This window comes from Giraffa tippelskirchi, chromosome X (genome assembly GCF_054371585.1).
Source record: "Giraffa tippelskirchi isolate mGirTip1 chromosome X, T2T-mGirTip1v1.2.pri, whole genome shotgun sequence".
Classification (NCBI taxonomy): domain Eukaryota; kingdom Metazoa; phylum Chordata; class Mammalia; order Artiodactyla; family Giraffidae; genus Giraffa; species Giraffa tippelskirchi.
The window spans coordinates 141670581-141688415 of NC_137289.1; the positions used below are offsets into that span (position 1 = coordinate 141670581).

The window sequence follows — 17835 nt, forward strand, 5'->3', positions numbered from 1 at the left end:
GCCCTAGTGATAGGGGCTCTCTCTCAGTTTAGAGAGGCTACGAGAGTCACTTCTGCTTCTCTCTCTCCTCTCCTTTTATGTTCCTTTTGCCTTCACATGAGCTGCCCAGGGCCCACCCAAACATACCTAGCATATAGTTCCAGAAAGACGCACACAGGACCCTAGTGCATGACAGATAGCTCCACAGTGAGTGTCTACATAGCAACTGCTCCTGGCAAATCCCCGCAAAGGAGACTGGATAGGAAGCAGCATCTCAGAGTTCCTCCTGAAGGCCCCACGATAACACAGTGGCTCGTGTTTGAGTGTCAGAGAATTTACTGTATCTATGAGTCATACATTTGTAGCTTATGACTGCTCCAGGAAAAAAAAAAAAGAAATCTGATCTCCCATTTTACAGGTCAGGAAACTGAGACCCAGAGGTGTTAGATGGCTTTGTAGCTGACACAGCAAAGCAGACCTGTCTGACTCTTAAGAAGGATGCCCTTCTCACTTCAACGAGCTGGAGGCAGGTAGAAGGTGGCTTTTCTCCTCCCTGCACCTCCTCTCCTACGTGCTGCTGCTGCTGCTGCCGTCGCTTCAGTCGTGTCCGACTCTGTGTGACCCCATAGACAGCAGCCCACCAGGCTCCCCCGTCCCTGGGATTCTCGAGGCAAGAACACTGGAGTGGGTTGCCATTTCCTTCTCCAGTGCATGAAAAAGAAAAGTGAAAGGGAAGCCGCTCAGTCGTGTCCGACTCCTAGCGACCCCATGGACTGCAGCCGACCAGGCTCCTCTGTCCATGGGATTCTCCAGGCAAGAGTACTGGAGTGGGCTGCCATTGCCTTCTCCCCTCTCCTACATAATAGGATGCTAAACTCTTTCACGTGAAGGGAAAAGTAAGCCCTAGGAGTGAAAAAGGATGTATTTGCATCAAAATAGAGTAGGTGGAGGTCTAAGTGTTGTAATTTGAGGTGTAGTTAAAAAGAACCTGAATCTAAAACTTAAATCTATCCCCCTCTGGGAGCTTAATATCTGAAATTCTACCAATAGAGCCACTCATTTGAGTTAAATATTGTCTTTACGCCTTTACCCCCCTTTAAAATAAAAATATCGTAGGGAGAAACATCATAGTGCCAAGTTGCTATTAATTTTCTCTCTTCTGCCAAAGGATGTTACCAGGGCAGCCTAAAAATCACTAAATAAATATTTCATCAAATTCCCAGTTTTGCCTGGCATTTATACTGTACTGTTAAAAAGTTGGATTTGGGTAATTGAGTTATATGTTCTTTGTAATTAGGTATTTGATGTTGGCCATGTCTGTTTAACTTCACTTATCCAAAAGACAGAGAATAATATTACTCCTTGCCATAGAGTTGTCAAGAGGATTACCCTAAGAGAGTGTTTTACAGCTATTTGACACAGTAGCTGGCAATCGATAAATACTTTGTTAGACATAAATTTCTATAAACATCCAAAGTACAGTAGCTAGAGGACCTGCCATAGCCCCATGAGGACCTAGACTTTGCTCTAATAAAGGCAAGCACAGTGGGTGGAGAGCAGGTGGCCTGACTTCCTCCCAGCTGCTGGATGGCACAACGCACAACAGCCAGCTGTGCGCTGCCGGGCAGGAAACGGAATCAGATCCCCAGGCTTCCTCTAGGTAACAAAGAGAATGCAAAACGAGGATGAGTGCAGCACATTCTCTGGGGCTGGTAGGAAAATCAACGGATTCTCTCTTGGCAGTAGGCCGTTTTATTGCCACATCTTTTCTCCACCAAGTCTCAAAGAACTCAGTCAGCAACTCCCTTTTATGACTTTAAAAAAAGTACCTTTTTGTAATGCTTTCAACCACTGACTTCGGCTCTCTTCATTTGATGCATACACATAGAGAAGTCCATCTTTATAGACAATCTGGAAAGGAAAATATTTGGTGTGCTTTGGTGTAACTGTGTTATAGTTCACTCTGGCACAACTACAAAATTTTTGTTACTCAAAAGAAACATTGAGTTTTATTACATGATATACATTAGCTCTGAATTAGATTTTAAAAATTTAGTTATTTTTACCCTCTACCCCTCAATATATTTTATCCCAGATATGTTTACACTTCAGAAAACCACAGCAGTGATGCATCTAGCAGCAAATATGGAGGTCTCAGCAGGAATGCCCCGAGCCATGGAGAATTATAAAAGTATAAGACCTTAGACATTACAGATGTCTTAGGAGTGTTCTAGTCCATCCACCAACCCAGTGCATGACTCTCTTTGTAGCCTACTGCAAAGTGTTTATCTGCTGTATTCTGGAAAATATCTTCAGGGATGGGATGCCCTTTACTTTTGTTATGCCATCCTGGCCAGTTTCCTTTCAATCTGATCATTATATACCTCATGCTTATGTTGAGTTAAAATGGGACTTCCTTCGGTCATATCCCACCTTGAGAGTCCCCAGTATAAACAGTTTTCTATTTTTTAAGACACTTGGTGAGATGTGTGAACATTCTAATGTCTTGCCCAGATCCTTTTCTAGTTTATTCAGCTTTTGTGGGTAAACAATATATTCCATTTATGCTCTTTTCCAGATAGTTTAACATTTTTATTCCCTTTCAACTCCACAAAAATACATGATTATACCCACTGCAAATGAGGAAACAAACTCACAGGTTGAGAATATTGTCTGTGGAGCATCAAAGCCAGTGTATGAGTATTCCATGCCATGGTGATGTTCATTTTGAAGCTTCTGCCATGAGCACATACTCCCCTGGTTTCTCCCAACTGAGTAATGTTCTTTTTTTTTTTTTTTTTTTAAGTTGTAACTATGGGTTGTTCACTGACTGGATTATTTTATTTTAGTTCATTTTTGGCCACTGTTCCCTCATACTAGCACAGGGTAATCTGACTATTGGAAGGACAGTCCGTCTGTCTTTAGAGCAGATAGATAAATATTCCTAATATAATAAAAGTAGGGAAGCTGTTAGATCAAGCCATTTCCACCTGTACTGTAGGCACAGTCTTCACAGCAGGCCAGTGTTTGAAATACTTGAGGGTAAAATTCTAACTCCTTAGCATGCCGTGCAGTGCCATTCATGATATGGCCTGCCCCACCTTTCCAGACTCATCTGTCAGTCTTTCACTGGGCTGCTTAATTCTAAGCACCATCTGGATCTCTAAACATGCCATACTGTTCCACCTACCAGCGCCTTGACATCTGCTATTTCTTTGGCTTTGCTGCCCTCCTGTTTTTGCTGGGCTAAGCCCATTGTTTTTCCCAACCTAAGTGTCACCTCCAACAGGAAGTCTCCCCGACCTCTTGGAGTGAGGAGTGCAGCTTCTGCTTTCTGGGACACCATGAGTACGCTGCCGTTTTCATCTTAATGCTCTGTAAATGCCTTGGGGACAAGGATGGCATTTTATTCCTGACAGTGTGCCTCGTACCTTGCAGTGTAATGGAAATGCTCTGCAATTTTTGATGAAAGAGATCATCAAACCCCAAGGCAAGTCAGACCACTAGGGCTTACACACTCATCTGCCTTTCTCTCCCTCTAGGGAAGGGAGCTTGGTGGATCGAATTTTAGTAAACTGCCCAACTCCCATCTGGGTATGTTACAAATTCAGAGAGAGAGGTTGAGAATGCTGTCTATGGTTACATAAATATAAGCACATGCCATCATCGTAATGAACCATTTTGCAATGTCTTTATTTATCCCCCCAATACTGAGTTCGTAGTAGAAAATATTAAAAGAACAGCCATCCATCCAATGGAATGTTACCTTTCCCCTTACCTGAAATGGGTACTGTCTCTCCACAGGGGTCTGCTCCTCAAGATTAACTTTCTCCACACATCTGATTTTCTTAATCTCAATCAATCCTTTTCTGCTGCCTCTTTTCTGAATTAAAAGGAAGATATAAGATGCCTCATGTGATATACAGTGGTGCACAAAGAAATGTATAAAGTTAAGGTTATGCTTAGGAGGGAGATTGTGAGATGACAAGAGCATGTGAAAATCATTCCAATTATTCCGTAATAGGAAAAATTCAATGACAACATAATATATATTTCAAGTGTGGACATAAACTTAATTAAATTCCCCCAAAGCAAGTCTTCAAGCAGCACTTAATTATTTGATAATCTTGAAACACATTTCAAATCACCTGCCATATGGTTAATCTACTCAGTAACATCAAGGTTTAAATCCACAAAGCATTTCCATTTTTCAATTTTATGATAGTATTTCAGTATTTCTACCATGATAGATTTCTCAGCTGCATATAAATACTCTTATGTCCACCCAGGAGACACCAGTAGCAAACTGTCTCCCACCTTCAGTGATGACAACCAACCAAAAATGGTCCCAGCCATTGCTGAGTGTCCTTTGGGGGGCAAAATCACCCTCAGTTGAGAATCACTCCTCTAAAGTTACACTTTCCTTTAGTAAAGTTAACCAATGTTTGAAAAATCCTTTATCTTGAATTATCGGCTTCACTAGTGGCTCAGATGGTAAAGAATCTACCTGCAATGCGGGAGACCTGGGTTTGATCCCTGGGTGGGAAAGATCCCCTGGAGGAGAAAATGCCTATACAGTCCAATATTCTTGCCTGGAAAATTCCATGGATAGAGAGCCTGGGGGGCTACAGTCCATGGGTCGCAAACAGTCAGACACGACTGAGTGACTAACACTGGTATCTTGAATTAATTATAACTTGGTTAAGAAAAGACAATGGGATAAGAGTACAAGTTGGTTTTTACTGTGTAAGCTGAGAAATCTATTTCCTTATATTAAGCACTTTGTGGAGACTTAAAAATAAGTAGTATAAAAGCAATGGAATAAATAAGAGTCTTACCATTTTGTCATATTCATAGTAGGAGAGGTTTGTTTTGGTTAAAACAAAAAGCCGCTCTTTGTAATTATTGGGTGACATTTTCTTCTTTTGCTGTGACCTTTTGAGAAGAAGTTCTTCTAGAATGGATTTTGTGTCCATATTGTCATCCTAAATAAAAGAAAATGATTAAAATGAATGTTAGCGGCATCTGGCTAGGTTCTGTTTTAGCTTTCATAATTTTTATTCAACTATTTCTCTTTAAGGGATAGTATTGTTGTTCATTCACTAAGTCATGTCCGACTCTTTGTGACCCCATGGACTCCAGCACACCAGACTTCCCTGTCCTTTCACTATCTTCCAGAGTTTGCTCAGATTCATGTCCTCTGAGTCAGTGATGCTATCTAACTGCCTCAACCTCTGTTGCCCTCTTAATTTAAAAAAATTAGATTTAGAACTACAGAGGAAAATGCAATGAAGCACGCTCTTAAATGCACACATACCTGCACTTTTTCCCTACTGCCTTGGCTGTGACTTGTATAAATATGTTGATTTTTTAATATCATTTTTATGTGTGCTCATCCCCCACTTTGGATCATACATTCACCATATTCACACTACCCTCCAGACCACCACATCAAAATTCTCCTTTTTCCTTAAGTATTCTACAGACATTTGTTGAATTGAATATCATCCAACTTTTAAAAATTTCAACTCCTGACAGTTCACCATGTTTGAAGTAAGTCATCAACTGAAATTTCCCTCCACTAATGGGGTCAGTTGTTGGACCAAATTATCCAAACCACTGTGAGACTCTGGTATTGTTGGTAAATGACACCACAACCCCTGAACGTGATCAATCTTTAGCATAAAGGACATGGGTATAATTTTCACTATTTCTGAGCATTAAACTTTTTCAAAAGTTATCAAGAGAGATGTAAAAGAACTGAAAGAATCGGTGCTTCATAAACTAAAAATACTCTTGCTTTTTCTTCCAGAACCGCATAAAACATTAAAAGTTAAGCTATTTCTGGAAAATGAATGCATTCATTTTCTGATTCTACTAAGATTGTTGCTTCAACCCTCTGTCTAATATCAGGTCTCGTAATGAAAAGGAATGCTAAGTAGTCAGTCACAAGAGAACAACTTCCTTATGTTCTTCTTTGCTTTGTGAAATCACATGGTTCTTAGCATGTGATCATTACAATCATTACTATCTTTCTTTGTTTACTGATAATCTGAAGGTAATTAACTTCACTCACCTTAATTTTGATAGAGCTGAAGAAGTGTGCTTCTATGTCTTTAACACTCAATCTCTAGGCAAAAAGTCACTGCTCTGAGGCACCCCACTCATACTCCTTCTGGCTATGCCAGGGTCATGCATTAAAAAGAAGGTATTTGCATCCAATTCATCACTTGATCAGGAAGCAGCCACACAGACATTGCTCTGTCTGGATGGAGGCAGATGTCAAGTGAACCCATCCAATCACTAATGGGCACGGCCCTGGAGTATGATGGGCCCACTGTGGTAGGGGAGTGGAAGAAAGGGATACTGAGAAACTCAGCTTGACATTGAATAAACTATCTCAGGCCCAGACAGCTTCCCTCCTGACATGGGCCATGCCACTCTAAAAATGGGAATCAAGCAACTCAGCTTTTATCATTTATCATACATGGATCAGGTGATTATTTATGAATCCCTCAAACGTTCTCCAAGGGTATTGCTTTTCTCTTAGGCAGAAGTAGTAGTCTTATCCATTAAATATAGTAAAGTCTTTGTCACTTTTTACTTTGAATCTTGTTTTATCTGGAAGAAAAGTATAGTTCCTTTGAGTGCTCTTCTCCATGGTCACTGGTTTGTTTGCCTTGGACTCAAAAATGAGGCAGAGATTGAGGTGCAGTAAACCCAGCAGGACCTGGGAAGGCAGGGATCACATCTTCCTTTCACCTTTGCCTCCGTGATAAACTCTACACACACGCCTGTTGAGATAAGATTATTTTCTACACCTATAGCCTATGACTGGAAGAGAATGCACTTGAAGACTTATTGAAACTATGAAGGGTCTGCTGCTGCTGCTGCTAAGTCGCTTCAGTCGTGTCCGACTCTGTGCTACCCCATAGATGGCAGCCCACCAGGCTCCCCAGTCCCTGGGATTCTCCAGGCAAGAACACTGGAGTGGGTTGCCATTTCCTTCTCCAGTGCATGGAAGGGAAAAGTGAAAGTGAAGTCGTTCAATCGTGTCTGACTCTTAGCGACCCCATGGACTGTAGCCTACCAGGCTCCTCCGTCCATGGGGTTTTCCAGGCAAGAATACTGGAGTGGGGTGCCATTGCCTTCTCCGTATGAAGGGTCTATTTTTTGTTAATTAAAGTCCACTTTGGAGGAGCCATATCACACTGGACAGAGGTGTAAGGAACTTTTGCCTTTTAAATTTCTCCATGAAAAAAAAATTAACAAAGCAGAGAGAGAACACTGTGAAAACTTCTGTCAAAGATCTTTTATATCCACACCTGAAACATTCTTCCTCAAAGCAGAGTGGTAGTTAAATAGATCTGGTAGTTAGTTGAATACAAAGTTAACATTGCAACATTTATTTCAGATGCTGAATCAATGTGTAAAATTAAGAGCACTGTTTTAGGGAATTCCCTGGTGGTCTAGTGGTTAAGATTCCATGTTCTCATTGCTGGGGATCAGAGTTCGATTCCTGATCAGGGAAATAGCATCTCACAAACTCAGCAAAAAAAAGGCACTGTTTTAAAAATGCAAATTCCAGTGTCCAAGGTAGTGCACAGCCCTTCCTGTTACTACATGTGATACACTTGCTTTTCTGTTTATAGAATTTGCACATTCATTGCATGAAAGATGGTTTCTTAGGAATTTTATCTAAAAAATTAGTATGATGAGCCACAGAAACCACTGACAAATGAAATTCACAAAGTCTCTTCTGTATATTGAAGGGAAGAAGGACATTGACTAGAAAGGAAGGTACCAAGTCCTCTAGAACATTTTCTAATACAACTCCAAGAGTTTATACACATTGTTGCATCTGATGGAATATAATTTCTCAAATTTTAACAAAAATGTTTATTGTAAATCCTAACCTTTGTGAATTTTTTGGCTTTCATTTTTAAAATCATATGGATATGAGTTTATTCAGCAAAACCAAGAAGTACAGACAAGCAAAAGGAAACTGTTAACATTTTGGTGAATATACCTCTAGAATTTTTTTCAAATTACATAGGCAGTTGTTTCTTTTCACAGAAATGAATTCACATGCTGTACATACATGTCTGTAATCCATGGTTCTCATGTCATAAACACCCGGAGCCACCTGGTTTTGATGTCCTTCAAAGTTCCACCCCCTAAGCTGGACTCCGAGCATTTTAACAAACTTAAAGAACCCCGTTTGGATGACTCACACTTCTTTCATCTCCCAATCACTTTCTTCTGAGACAAAACCTGATTCCTGATCAAGTTTGCACCAGCTTTTCTCCTTCTGTTTTCTTCTGTCACTTCCTTGTACTTCCCTCTTTTCTGAGATTAGCATAGATTCTAAATTGGAGACATTTCTATGGTGAGGACTAATTTTTAGAAATAGAACGTCTCCCATCTTGTATTAGTACAGTAAGTCAACAGGACTCTGGGATCACTGTTGCCTCAGCTACCTCTCCAGCAACTAGCAAACTCAGGTCTGCCTACCCACATTTAAGGAAAATTCATTTGGGAAGGTTTAAAAAGAAACTAAACAGAATAAAGTTCGATCCTAAAGCTAGAAACCAGAAATCTATTTCCATAGAGAAACTGGTGGGATTTGGCTGGATACTCATATATCAGTACCTACATAGAATAGATGCATCAATTTGCTTACCAAATAGTTCAGGCTGCCTATTTCCATAAACACATGAAACTAGGAAGATTAAAGTGCAGGGGAGGCAGAAAAGAAAAGCTGGAAGAAATCAGTATAAGGAAGTCAGCAACCATGTGTAACCTTAAATGTATAAAAGGTGCATGCTGAATTAACCACACACACACACTCACACACACACACACACACACACACACACACACACACACACACGCATATTGTTTTCAGATTCTTTTCCCTTAGAGGTCATTACACAATATTGAGTAGAGTTCCCTGTGCTATACATTAGGGCCTTGTTGGTTATCTATGTCATATATATGAAACCCCTAATGTATCCCTTTCCTCCCCTTTCCCCCTTTGGTAGCCATAAGTCTGTTTTCTGTGTATGTGCACAGCCCATATTCTTGACCAGAACACTGATGGTAGAGAAGAACATGCCAGCTGTATAATCCTAATCAGAGGACGCTCTAACCTAAATGTAGGGAGGTAGCTACAGGGTATCAAAGGTGGTAGAAACCCTAGAAGTCATTTTTCAGAAGCAACACTGAGCCCCAACAGCTTAGGTGACTTAGCCAGAATCGCAGCAGCGTGACCTGAGAAACACAGCCCAGGGAGCCAGATCACTGGTGTCATGCCTGGGACACTGCCCACCCCTTCATGGCAATAAATACACTAAAACATCTATGTGTTCAGCTAAACATATGATAGCCTTGTTTAAGCATTCAGTATGGTAGAACTCGGCATCAATTTCAGTCTTGCCAGACCCACACAAGGGAGCTTTTATTGGAAATATCAGAAAGATGTGACCCATTAAGTAATCTTTCAGCAGGAACCTCCAAAGCACTGTTAAACAGCAAAACTCTAGCCCACATTTTGAAAATAAGTAAGAACATACAACCACAGAAGTTGGAATAAATTCTAAGTGGTGCAGAAGCGGAGCAGGAAGCAGGAAAGGAAGGGAGAAAGGTATGTACAGTTAAATGGGGCCGTCGGATAGTTCTGAAACCAAAGTGTATATTTCCTGACTGGCTCAGGATGGTGCCTTTAAAGCTTTAGTTTTTAGAATTGAGAGGTGAGGGTAGCAATTCCTTACCCCTTTATTTGAGTTAGTTATCCTCTTTTACTTTGCATGTCATTTACCTAAAGATTTTGATAGGTGTCAGGATATTAAAATAATACCTAGCATGGGAAAGCAGTGGAGGAGGGAGGGAGGGAAGGAAAGGTAAGACGCTCCAAGTGTAGACTGGGACCCAAAATGGCTAGACCTGTGACAAACTTGATCTTCCAATATTTGCCCAAGGCCAGGCCTGCTTATCTTCCTGCTAAATAACTGGAAAAAAAAAATATGATGGTGAGTTAAACGGGAACAGAAAGCTTAACTCAGAATCAGGTAAAGTGATTGAAAAATATAACTCTTAAGACACTGGCCTGAGACAAATACTGACTCCACAGAAGCTATGTATCTTACCACTGTGCCACCTGGGAAGGGCCCCACAGAACCTGCCAGGTCCCCATTTCATGTGACATTTTGCAGGTAAGAGAAAGTTACAGCTGATCTTGGCATGACATGGACAGAAATCCTTTAATAGTGACACTTGAATCCAGCATTTTGAAACACCATACTTTGGTTGCTCCAAAACGAATTTTTGAAAACTACACACTTTTTGAAGCCATTTTTAGACCAAGAAGATGAGAATGCTAGTGTCTTTCCTGTTGGAGCTAATATTTGCTTTAGGTGTAAAATTCATCTTCAGTGCCTCATAGAGCTTTGCTAAACCCTTCCTCCTTCTCAGCAACCTCTTTCCTTCTGCTCCCTCTCCTCTGCTCAGGACACCCTTCTGGGCACCTTCCTTAGGAGAAAAGCAAAAAGTGCTAAATCCACATCCTAATACCTCATGCTGAATTTGTTTAACACATTACACTGCTAAGGACACAGGTTGATGTGGACAAAAGCACAAGGCTTCAGTGGGTTCAAATCCTTGCCCTCTCTCTATGCAATGTGGCATGTTACTTAACCCTGCTAAACCTCAGCTTCCCCATCTGTAAAGGGAGTAAAACAATAACCACCTCAAAAGATTATGAGGAGTCAAGAGAAAATGGCAGTATGATGCCTAGCACTCTAGTAGGTGTTCCAGAAACCTGTACCCCTTCCTCTCATCACTCTATAGGTGAAATAAAAACACCAATACAGTATACTAACGCATATATATGGAATTTTGTAAATTGGTAAAGATAACCCTGTATGCGAGACAGCAGAAGAGACACAGATGTATAGAACAGTATTTTGGACTCTGTGGGAGAGGGCGAGGGCAGGATGATATGGGAGAATGGCATTGAAGCATGTAAATTATCATATGTGAAACAAATCGCCAGTCCAGGTTCGATGCATGATACAGGGCGCTCGGGGCTGGTGCACCGGGATGACCCGGAGGGACTGGATGGGGTGGGAGGGGGGAGATGACCTTCAACATAAATTTCAAGCCTCACCCTTCTTCCCCCAGCGCCCCCCCGCCCCCCCAGGGATAAGAGGTATTGGGAAGAAGATTCCCCATGCCTTCTCTAGTCAACAAGCACCTGGCTCTGTGGGTCTGTTACAAGCTTTCAGTCCTGGGACTGGTTACCTTAAAATCAGATTGACTGTGTATTTATGACACCAGATTTCTAATAAATCAATACTTTGGATATTATTCAAAGTGTGGTCCATGGACAGGTAGCATCAACGTACCCTGGGAGCTTGTTTTAAATTCACACTCTTAGATCTCACCCCAGCCCCAGTACATCAGAATCTGTATTTTAGCAAGATCCCCAGATGACTTATGTGCACAAGAGAGTTTGAAAAACACTGACCTAGACTACATTATAGGTGTACAACTTCTTAAATCCAATGAAACCATCATGGTCCATGAGAATTTTCAAAATTCTATGAATTTGGCTGTAACTGTGTGGTTCACCTCCTTCTCATTTTCTACCTCCATCTAAAATACCCCAGATCCCCGACTTACGGAGACTTCAGGAAGCTAAGAACAAATATTCATAGCTAAAATAACATAAAAAAAAACACAGATAAATAAAAGAAGCCTTGACTAACATTTCTTTATCTTTTCAGGAGTAGTTATGAAGCCAGTACGAAAAGTCATGGAAGGACCTATAAAGGTAAAGAATCTGAAAAACTGTATATGTGTATATATATAAAATCTGAATCATTTTACTGTACACCTGAAACTAATACAACATTGTAATTAACTATAGTTCAATTAAAAAAATAAATAACTAAAGGAAGAAAAAAAAATTCTAGAAAGGCAATGGCTAAAGAATAATATGGAGAAAATCAGCAGAGGAAACAACACAAAGCCAGATCAAGCCAATGGTGATCTACATACAACCTGACAGTTTCCATGAACGAGCTGTTGAGCTAGGAGGGAATTTCCAGTGAATTTCCTATAGCAGGCCGCTGAATGACATGGTCCCACCAAAGAGCCCCATCAGTGTCACATTCATAATTTTGCAGTATTTTTCTTAAAGTGCTCCCCCCACCCACCCCCGTCTGTGAACTTCAGGGTCTACAACACCCAGATCTAAACCTATTTTGTAGCCACTTGCTGCTTGCACGCACCATTTTGGCTGGTCCTGCTGCCCAGGGCCACGGCTGTGAGGTTGCTCTCCTCTTGCAGGAACACAGCCCCAGCTGTCCTCCTTCCAGCAGCAGCAAATTGTCTCACATTTTCCCGGCTGCCAAGTCAGAAATGGCCACATTACTCAGTGCCCCCCAAACGTTTATTGTCCTGCAAGGCCTTACACAATCCCACAGGAAACCGCGCTCAACGCTTAGCCAATACTTGTTGACCTGATTGAGCGCAACAAAAACGGAGACAAAAGCATATTTCATAGAGGTTCCAACTTTGATAACTACAGCTCCTGCTTTTCCCAGGCAGCTCTTGGGTACATGTGATAACCTGTCTTTGTTTGGAGAGCTCTGTGCTGGAAGGGACGAGAAAATATCTTGGCCAAGGCCTGCTTGTGACGCTGACTCCTCTCACACGAGTCAGGAAACCATGAGGTAACGCCAAAGTGTGCAGAGAATAAGCAATGAAAACTAAGCTCAAGAATGGACCCAGGGAGGCTAGAGAGGGTATGAGAGAGCCAGATGGTCAAATGATCAAAAAGGAGCCCATTTCCACAGCTTAAGAAATCCAGAAATGGAATAGAGATGGGTTTGGCTAATGTACCATGCACCAAGAGTGCAGTGAAAGAATGTGATTATCACTTGACTGATTTATGATTATCACTCTAATGATTTATGGCATCACAACATTTAAATTTTATTTAAAATTTTTATTGCAGTATTATTGATTTACAATGTTGTGTTCGTTTCAGGTGTACAGGAGAGAGGGGACAGGAGTCAGGAGACAGGGAGGAGAGAGGAGACAGAACATAGGAGTCAGGAGATAGGAGACAGGAGAATATTACCTGAATATGGCAATAAAGAGAATTTAAAAGGAAAATGGTTTGTAATAATAATATTTGCAGTGTGCAAATGCCTAGGCATGGCAGCACTAGAAGACATAATGAAGTCAGATGTTTTCACCTATTGAAAGTAGGTTGTCTACTCTCCTCAGTTAAACATACATATATATATTCTTTTTCCAATTCTTTTCCATTATGGTTTATTACAGGATATTGAGTAGAGTTCTCTGTTATATACAGTGGGTCCTTGTTGTTTATCTATTTTATATATAGTAGTATGTATCTGTTAATCCCAAACGCCTAATTTCTCCCTCCCTGCCTCCCTTTTGGGAACCATAAGACTGTTTTCTATGTATGTGAGTCACAACATCATGGCTTTACTCATCTTACTATCTTCTCCTGTGCACGCTGACTGTATGTAATCAGTAATTCAGTTCAGTTCAGTCGCTCAGTTGTGTCCGACTCTTTGCGACCCCATGAATTGCAGCACGCCAGGCCTCTCTGTCCATCACCAACTCCCGGAGTCTACCCAAACCCATGTCCATCGAGTCGGTGATGCCATCCAACCATCTCATCCTCTGTCGTCCCCTTCTCCTCCCGCCCCCAATCCTACCCAGCATTAGGGTCTTTTCCAATGAGTCAACTCTTCTCATGAGGTGGCCAAAGTATTGGAGTTTCAGCTTCAACATCAGTCCTTCCAATGAACACCCAGGATTGATCTCCTTTAGGATGGATTGATTGGATCTCCTTGCAGTCCAAGGGACTCTCAAGAGTCTTCTCCAACACCACAGTTCAAAAGCATCAATTCTGTGGCGCTCAGCTTTCTTCACTGTCCAACTCTCACATCCATACATGACCACTGGAAAAACCATAGCCTTGACTAGACAGACTTTTGTTGGCAAAGTAATGTCTCTGCTTTTAAATATGCTATCTAGGTTGGTCATAACCTTCCTTCCAAGGAGTAAGTGTCTTTTAATTTCATGGCTAAATCTAATGATTTATTTTAGGCTCAGCTATGGACAGCTGGTTCCAAATTGGGAAAAGAGTATGTCAAGGCTGTATATTGTCACCTTGCTTATTTAACTTATATGCAGAGTACATCATGTGAAATGCTGGGCTGGATGAAGTATAAGCTGGAATCAAGATTGCTGGGAGAAATAGCAATAACCTTAGATATACAGATGACACCACCCTTATGGCAGAAAGCGAAAAGAAACTAAAGAGCCTCTTGATGAAAGTGAAAGAGGAGAGTGAAAAAGCTGGCTTAAAACTCAACATTCAAAAAATGAAGATCATGGTATCCGGTCCCATCACTTCATGGCAAATAGATGGGGAAACAATGGAAACAGTGACAGATTTTATTTTCTTGGGCTCCAAATCACTGCAGATGGTGACTGCAGCAATGAAATTAAAAGACGCTTGCTCCTTGGAAGAAAAGTTATGACCAACCTAGACAGCATATTAAAAAGCAGAGACATTACTTTGCCAACAAAGGTCCGTCTAGTCAAAGCTATCGTTTTTCCAGTAGTCATGTATGGATGTGATAGTTGGATGATAAAGAAAGCTGAGCGCCGAAGAATTGATGCTTTTGAACTGTGGTGTTGGAGAAGACTCTTGAGAGTCCCTTGCACTGCAAGGAGATCCAACCAGTCCATCCTAAAGGAAATCAGTCCTGAATGTTCACTGGAAGGACTGATGTTGAAGCTGAAACTCCAATACTTTGGCCACCTGATGCGAAGAACTGACTCATTGGAAAAGACCCTGATGCTGGGAAAGATTGAGGGCAGGAGAAAAAGGGGACAACAGAGGATGAAATGGCTGGATGGCATCAGCAACTCGATGGACATGAGTTTGAGCAAGCTCTGGGAGTTGGTGATGGACAGAGAAGCCTGGCGTGCTGTAGTCTTTTGAGAACCTGTCTACTAAGCATTCTGTTAGGAGCTAGAGATGCAGCAGTAAACAGAACAGAGGCAGGCCAAATCTTCAGGGGACTTATGTCTCATGGAGGAAGGACCACAGTAAAGTTTTAATTATAGTAGAATGTCTGAAAAATATTTCTGTTTGAAACTGGAATTTAGGGAATGACAAAGAGTCCCTTAGAACAATTTAAAACAAGAGAACTTATACCCTGACATCAGCAAAGAAGTCACTGATGGACTCCACACAGCTCTCCATTCTCTAGCAAACAAGTAGGCAGTCATTTGAGAAACCGAGGGTGAAGCAGGGTGACCGTGGCAAAGCAACTTAGCCAAATAAATTAATTCTATCCTCTGCTAATTCACTTCCGTTCCCATATGGCAATTTGTATTTACTCTGCTGTTTAAACATGGTAGCATGGCTGAAGATCAATTCTAGAATAAAAAGTCAATTTAGGGGAGGGAAGGAGGAAGTGGCAGAATTCTGGAAACACCTAAGCACAATCTCTTGGGATTCTCATCCCTTTTGAGGGGCTTGGAACACTCAAGGGCAGCTGGGAGGAGTGCTTTCCTCTGAGTCAAAATGTCCCAGATTTATTTCTTTATTCTATTCATTCACTTCCTCTGCCACTTTTCCTGAACCTTTCTTGGGCTCTGTATTTTCCATGTCTTTAGTCCAATTCTAACTTGTTGTGGCAACCTGCTATTTCCATTACATGATTTGATTTGCTTAAATTATGGTCTGTGTTGTCACCTCTACCCAGGGAGACCCATAGGAATTTCCTCTTAGCTTCTCTTCGTGAGCTTTTAGCAGGCAACAAGCTTGTGGGGTGATTTGACTTCATGATGTAAACAAAATTTTTAGTTGGGAACAGTAGTGCTCACATTTTTACAAGAAAGAACCTGATAGGATCCATTATGTGTGTTTGTGTGTGTGCATGTGTGTGTGAGAGAGAGACAGAGAGAGGGGGAGGGAGGGAGGAAGAGGAGAGAGAAGGAAGGGGAGAGAAGGAGACAGTCTGTCTGTCTTCTGGCTTCTGACTGACCTCTAGTTTTCTCTTTAAAAAATTCCTTTGACTCGTGGCTTTAAACACCATCTCTATGCTTATGGTTCCAAATTTCAGCCAGGTCCTCTCCCCTCAATTCCAGACTTGTATTCGACTGTTAGCTTGTCCATCTATACTTGGAATATCTAATAACTATTTCAGACTTAACATGTCGCAAGCTGACCTCCTGACTAACCCCTCAAACTAGCTCCTCCTACAGGCTTGCCTTCTCAGCTAATAGCAACTTTAACCTTCCAGTTGCTCAAGCCAAAGAATGTGAAATCACCCTTGACTTTTACCCTTCCTTCACAGCCAGCATCTGATCCATCATGAAATATGGTTAGCCATATTTTCAAAATATATCCCAAATTTGGCCACTTTTCACCAGCTTTACTGCTACCTACTGGTCTAAGTTGCCACATATCTGTCACCTAGAGTATTGCACTTGCCTCCTGCCTGCTCTCCCTGCTTCTGCACTTGTTGCCTGCTGTCCTCCACTGACTAGCCAAAATGATGCTTTCACATGTAAGTCAAAGCTCACCACTCCTCCTGTCTGAACTTTTCAATGGTCCCCCATCTTCTGGTCCCCTAATACCATCTTTAACATCATCTTATGATTTTTCTACCTTACACTGCCACTCCTACAATATTCTGAGCACCACCCACCCCAGGGTCTTTGCACAGGCTGTGTCTTTTGCTTGCCAAACCATCACAGAATCTGTGTGGTTCATTTCCTCATCTCCAGGTTCTGTGTCAAAAGGCATCTTGCTAATGAGCCCTACTTAGACCATCTTATTAATACTACACCTCGCTCCACCCAACACTCCCAGTCTCCCTTACTCTGCTCACTTTATCTTTTTTTTCATAGCACCTAACATGTTAAAACCAACTACACAATTTACTTATCTATCTCTCGTCCCTGAAGAGTAAGCCCACAAGAGCTCTGATAGCTTCTCTCTGTAGCCTGAGCTTTTTCCACAAGAATCTCTTCACAGGGGCCATCACTCTGTCACCTCTGGCTCTCATGCTTCCTGGTGTTAAGATAATCTACTTAGAGGTTGGGTTCTGATGTGAATAGGTTACACTTACTGGAATCAAAGATGAATGTGTTATCTCTTCTAAGAATGCTTGCATATTAAACCTCAGGTTCAGTGGTGGAACAAATAACCTTCTTTTCCTCATGAAAGGAGATGGTGAGTGGAGGGTTAGGGTGGACATAGAAAAGTTTGTTCTGTGGGGATTTTTTTTTTTTTTTGCAGGATCTTAGTTCCCCAACTAGGGATCGAACCTGAGCCCTCGGCAGTGATAGCACCGAGTCCAAACCACTGGACCACCAGGGAATTCCTTGTGTGGTTTTGTTGTGCCCTTTCCTGCTATCTGTGAAATATTTCCATAGACTGTTGGCATTTTATCAATTTCACTCCCTATTTTTTAGTGGAAGTTAAGAACTTGGGGTCTAGATGGAGTTGGCAAGCTGTGACTATCACCTGTTTTTGGAAGCAAGATTTATTGGAGCATAGCCACAGTCATTTGTTCACGTATTGGGTGAAGCTGCTCTTCTCCAACAGCAGAGTTGAGTTGTGACAGAGGCCATGTGCCTGCAGAGTCTCTAATTACTATCTGGCCTACATAGAAAAAATTTGCCAACTCATGCTCTAGAAAAATCCTGCCGGCTGTGGAAGTGACCTAGAAGCTTGGAATTTAGCTCAACTGCTCAATTCAATACATCTTCACTAAATTGTATAGTGTA

At 41.5% G+C, this 17835-nt stretch overlaps 2 protein-coding genes across 3 annotated transcripts in view; one reads left to right on the forward strand and one right to left on the reverse strand.

Moving 5' to 3' along the window:
• BMX (BMX non-receptor tyrosine kinase) overlaps nucleotides 1-12410 on the reverse strand; it is a 46159-nt gene extending 33749 nt beyond the window's left edge. For both annotated transcript variants that reach the window (XM_081565283.1, XM_081565282.1), the window contains exons 1-4: nucleotides 12273-12410; nucleotides 4818-4964; nucleotides 3758-3862; nucleotides 1809-1890 (exon numbers count right to left, since the gene is read on the reverse strand). In XM_081565283.1, coding sequence (XP_081421409.1) covers nucleotides 1809-1890; nucleotides 3758-3862; nucleotides 4818-4964; nucleotides 12273-12275 — 337 coding nt within the window. In that variant the 5' untranslated portion in view covers nucleotides 12276-12410. The remainder of the gene's footprint in view (nucleotides 1-1808; nucleotides 1891-3757; nucleotides 3863-4817; nucleotides 4965-12272) is intronic.
• The window catches only part of PIR (pirin), a 215981-nt gene that overhangs the window by 31079 nt on the left and 167067 nt on the right, over nucleotides 1-17835 (forward strand). The window contains exon 2 of the mRNA XM_081564115.1: nucleotides 11766-11812. The gene's annotated coding sequence lies outside the window, so the exon portion shown is untranslated. The remainder of the gene's footprint in view (nucleotides 1-11765; nucleotides 11813-17835) is intronic.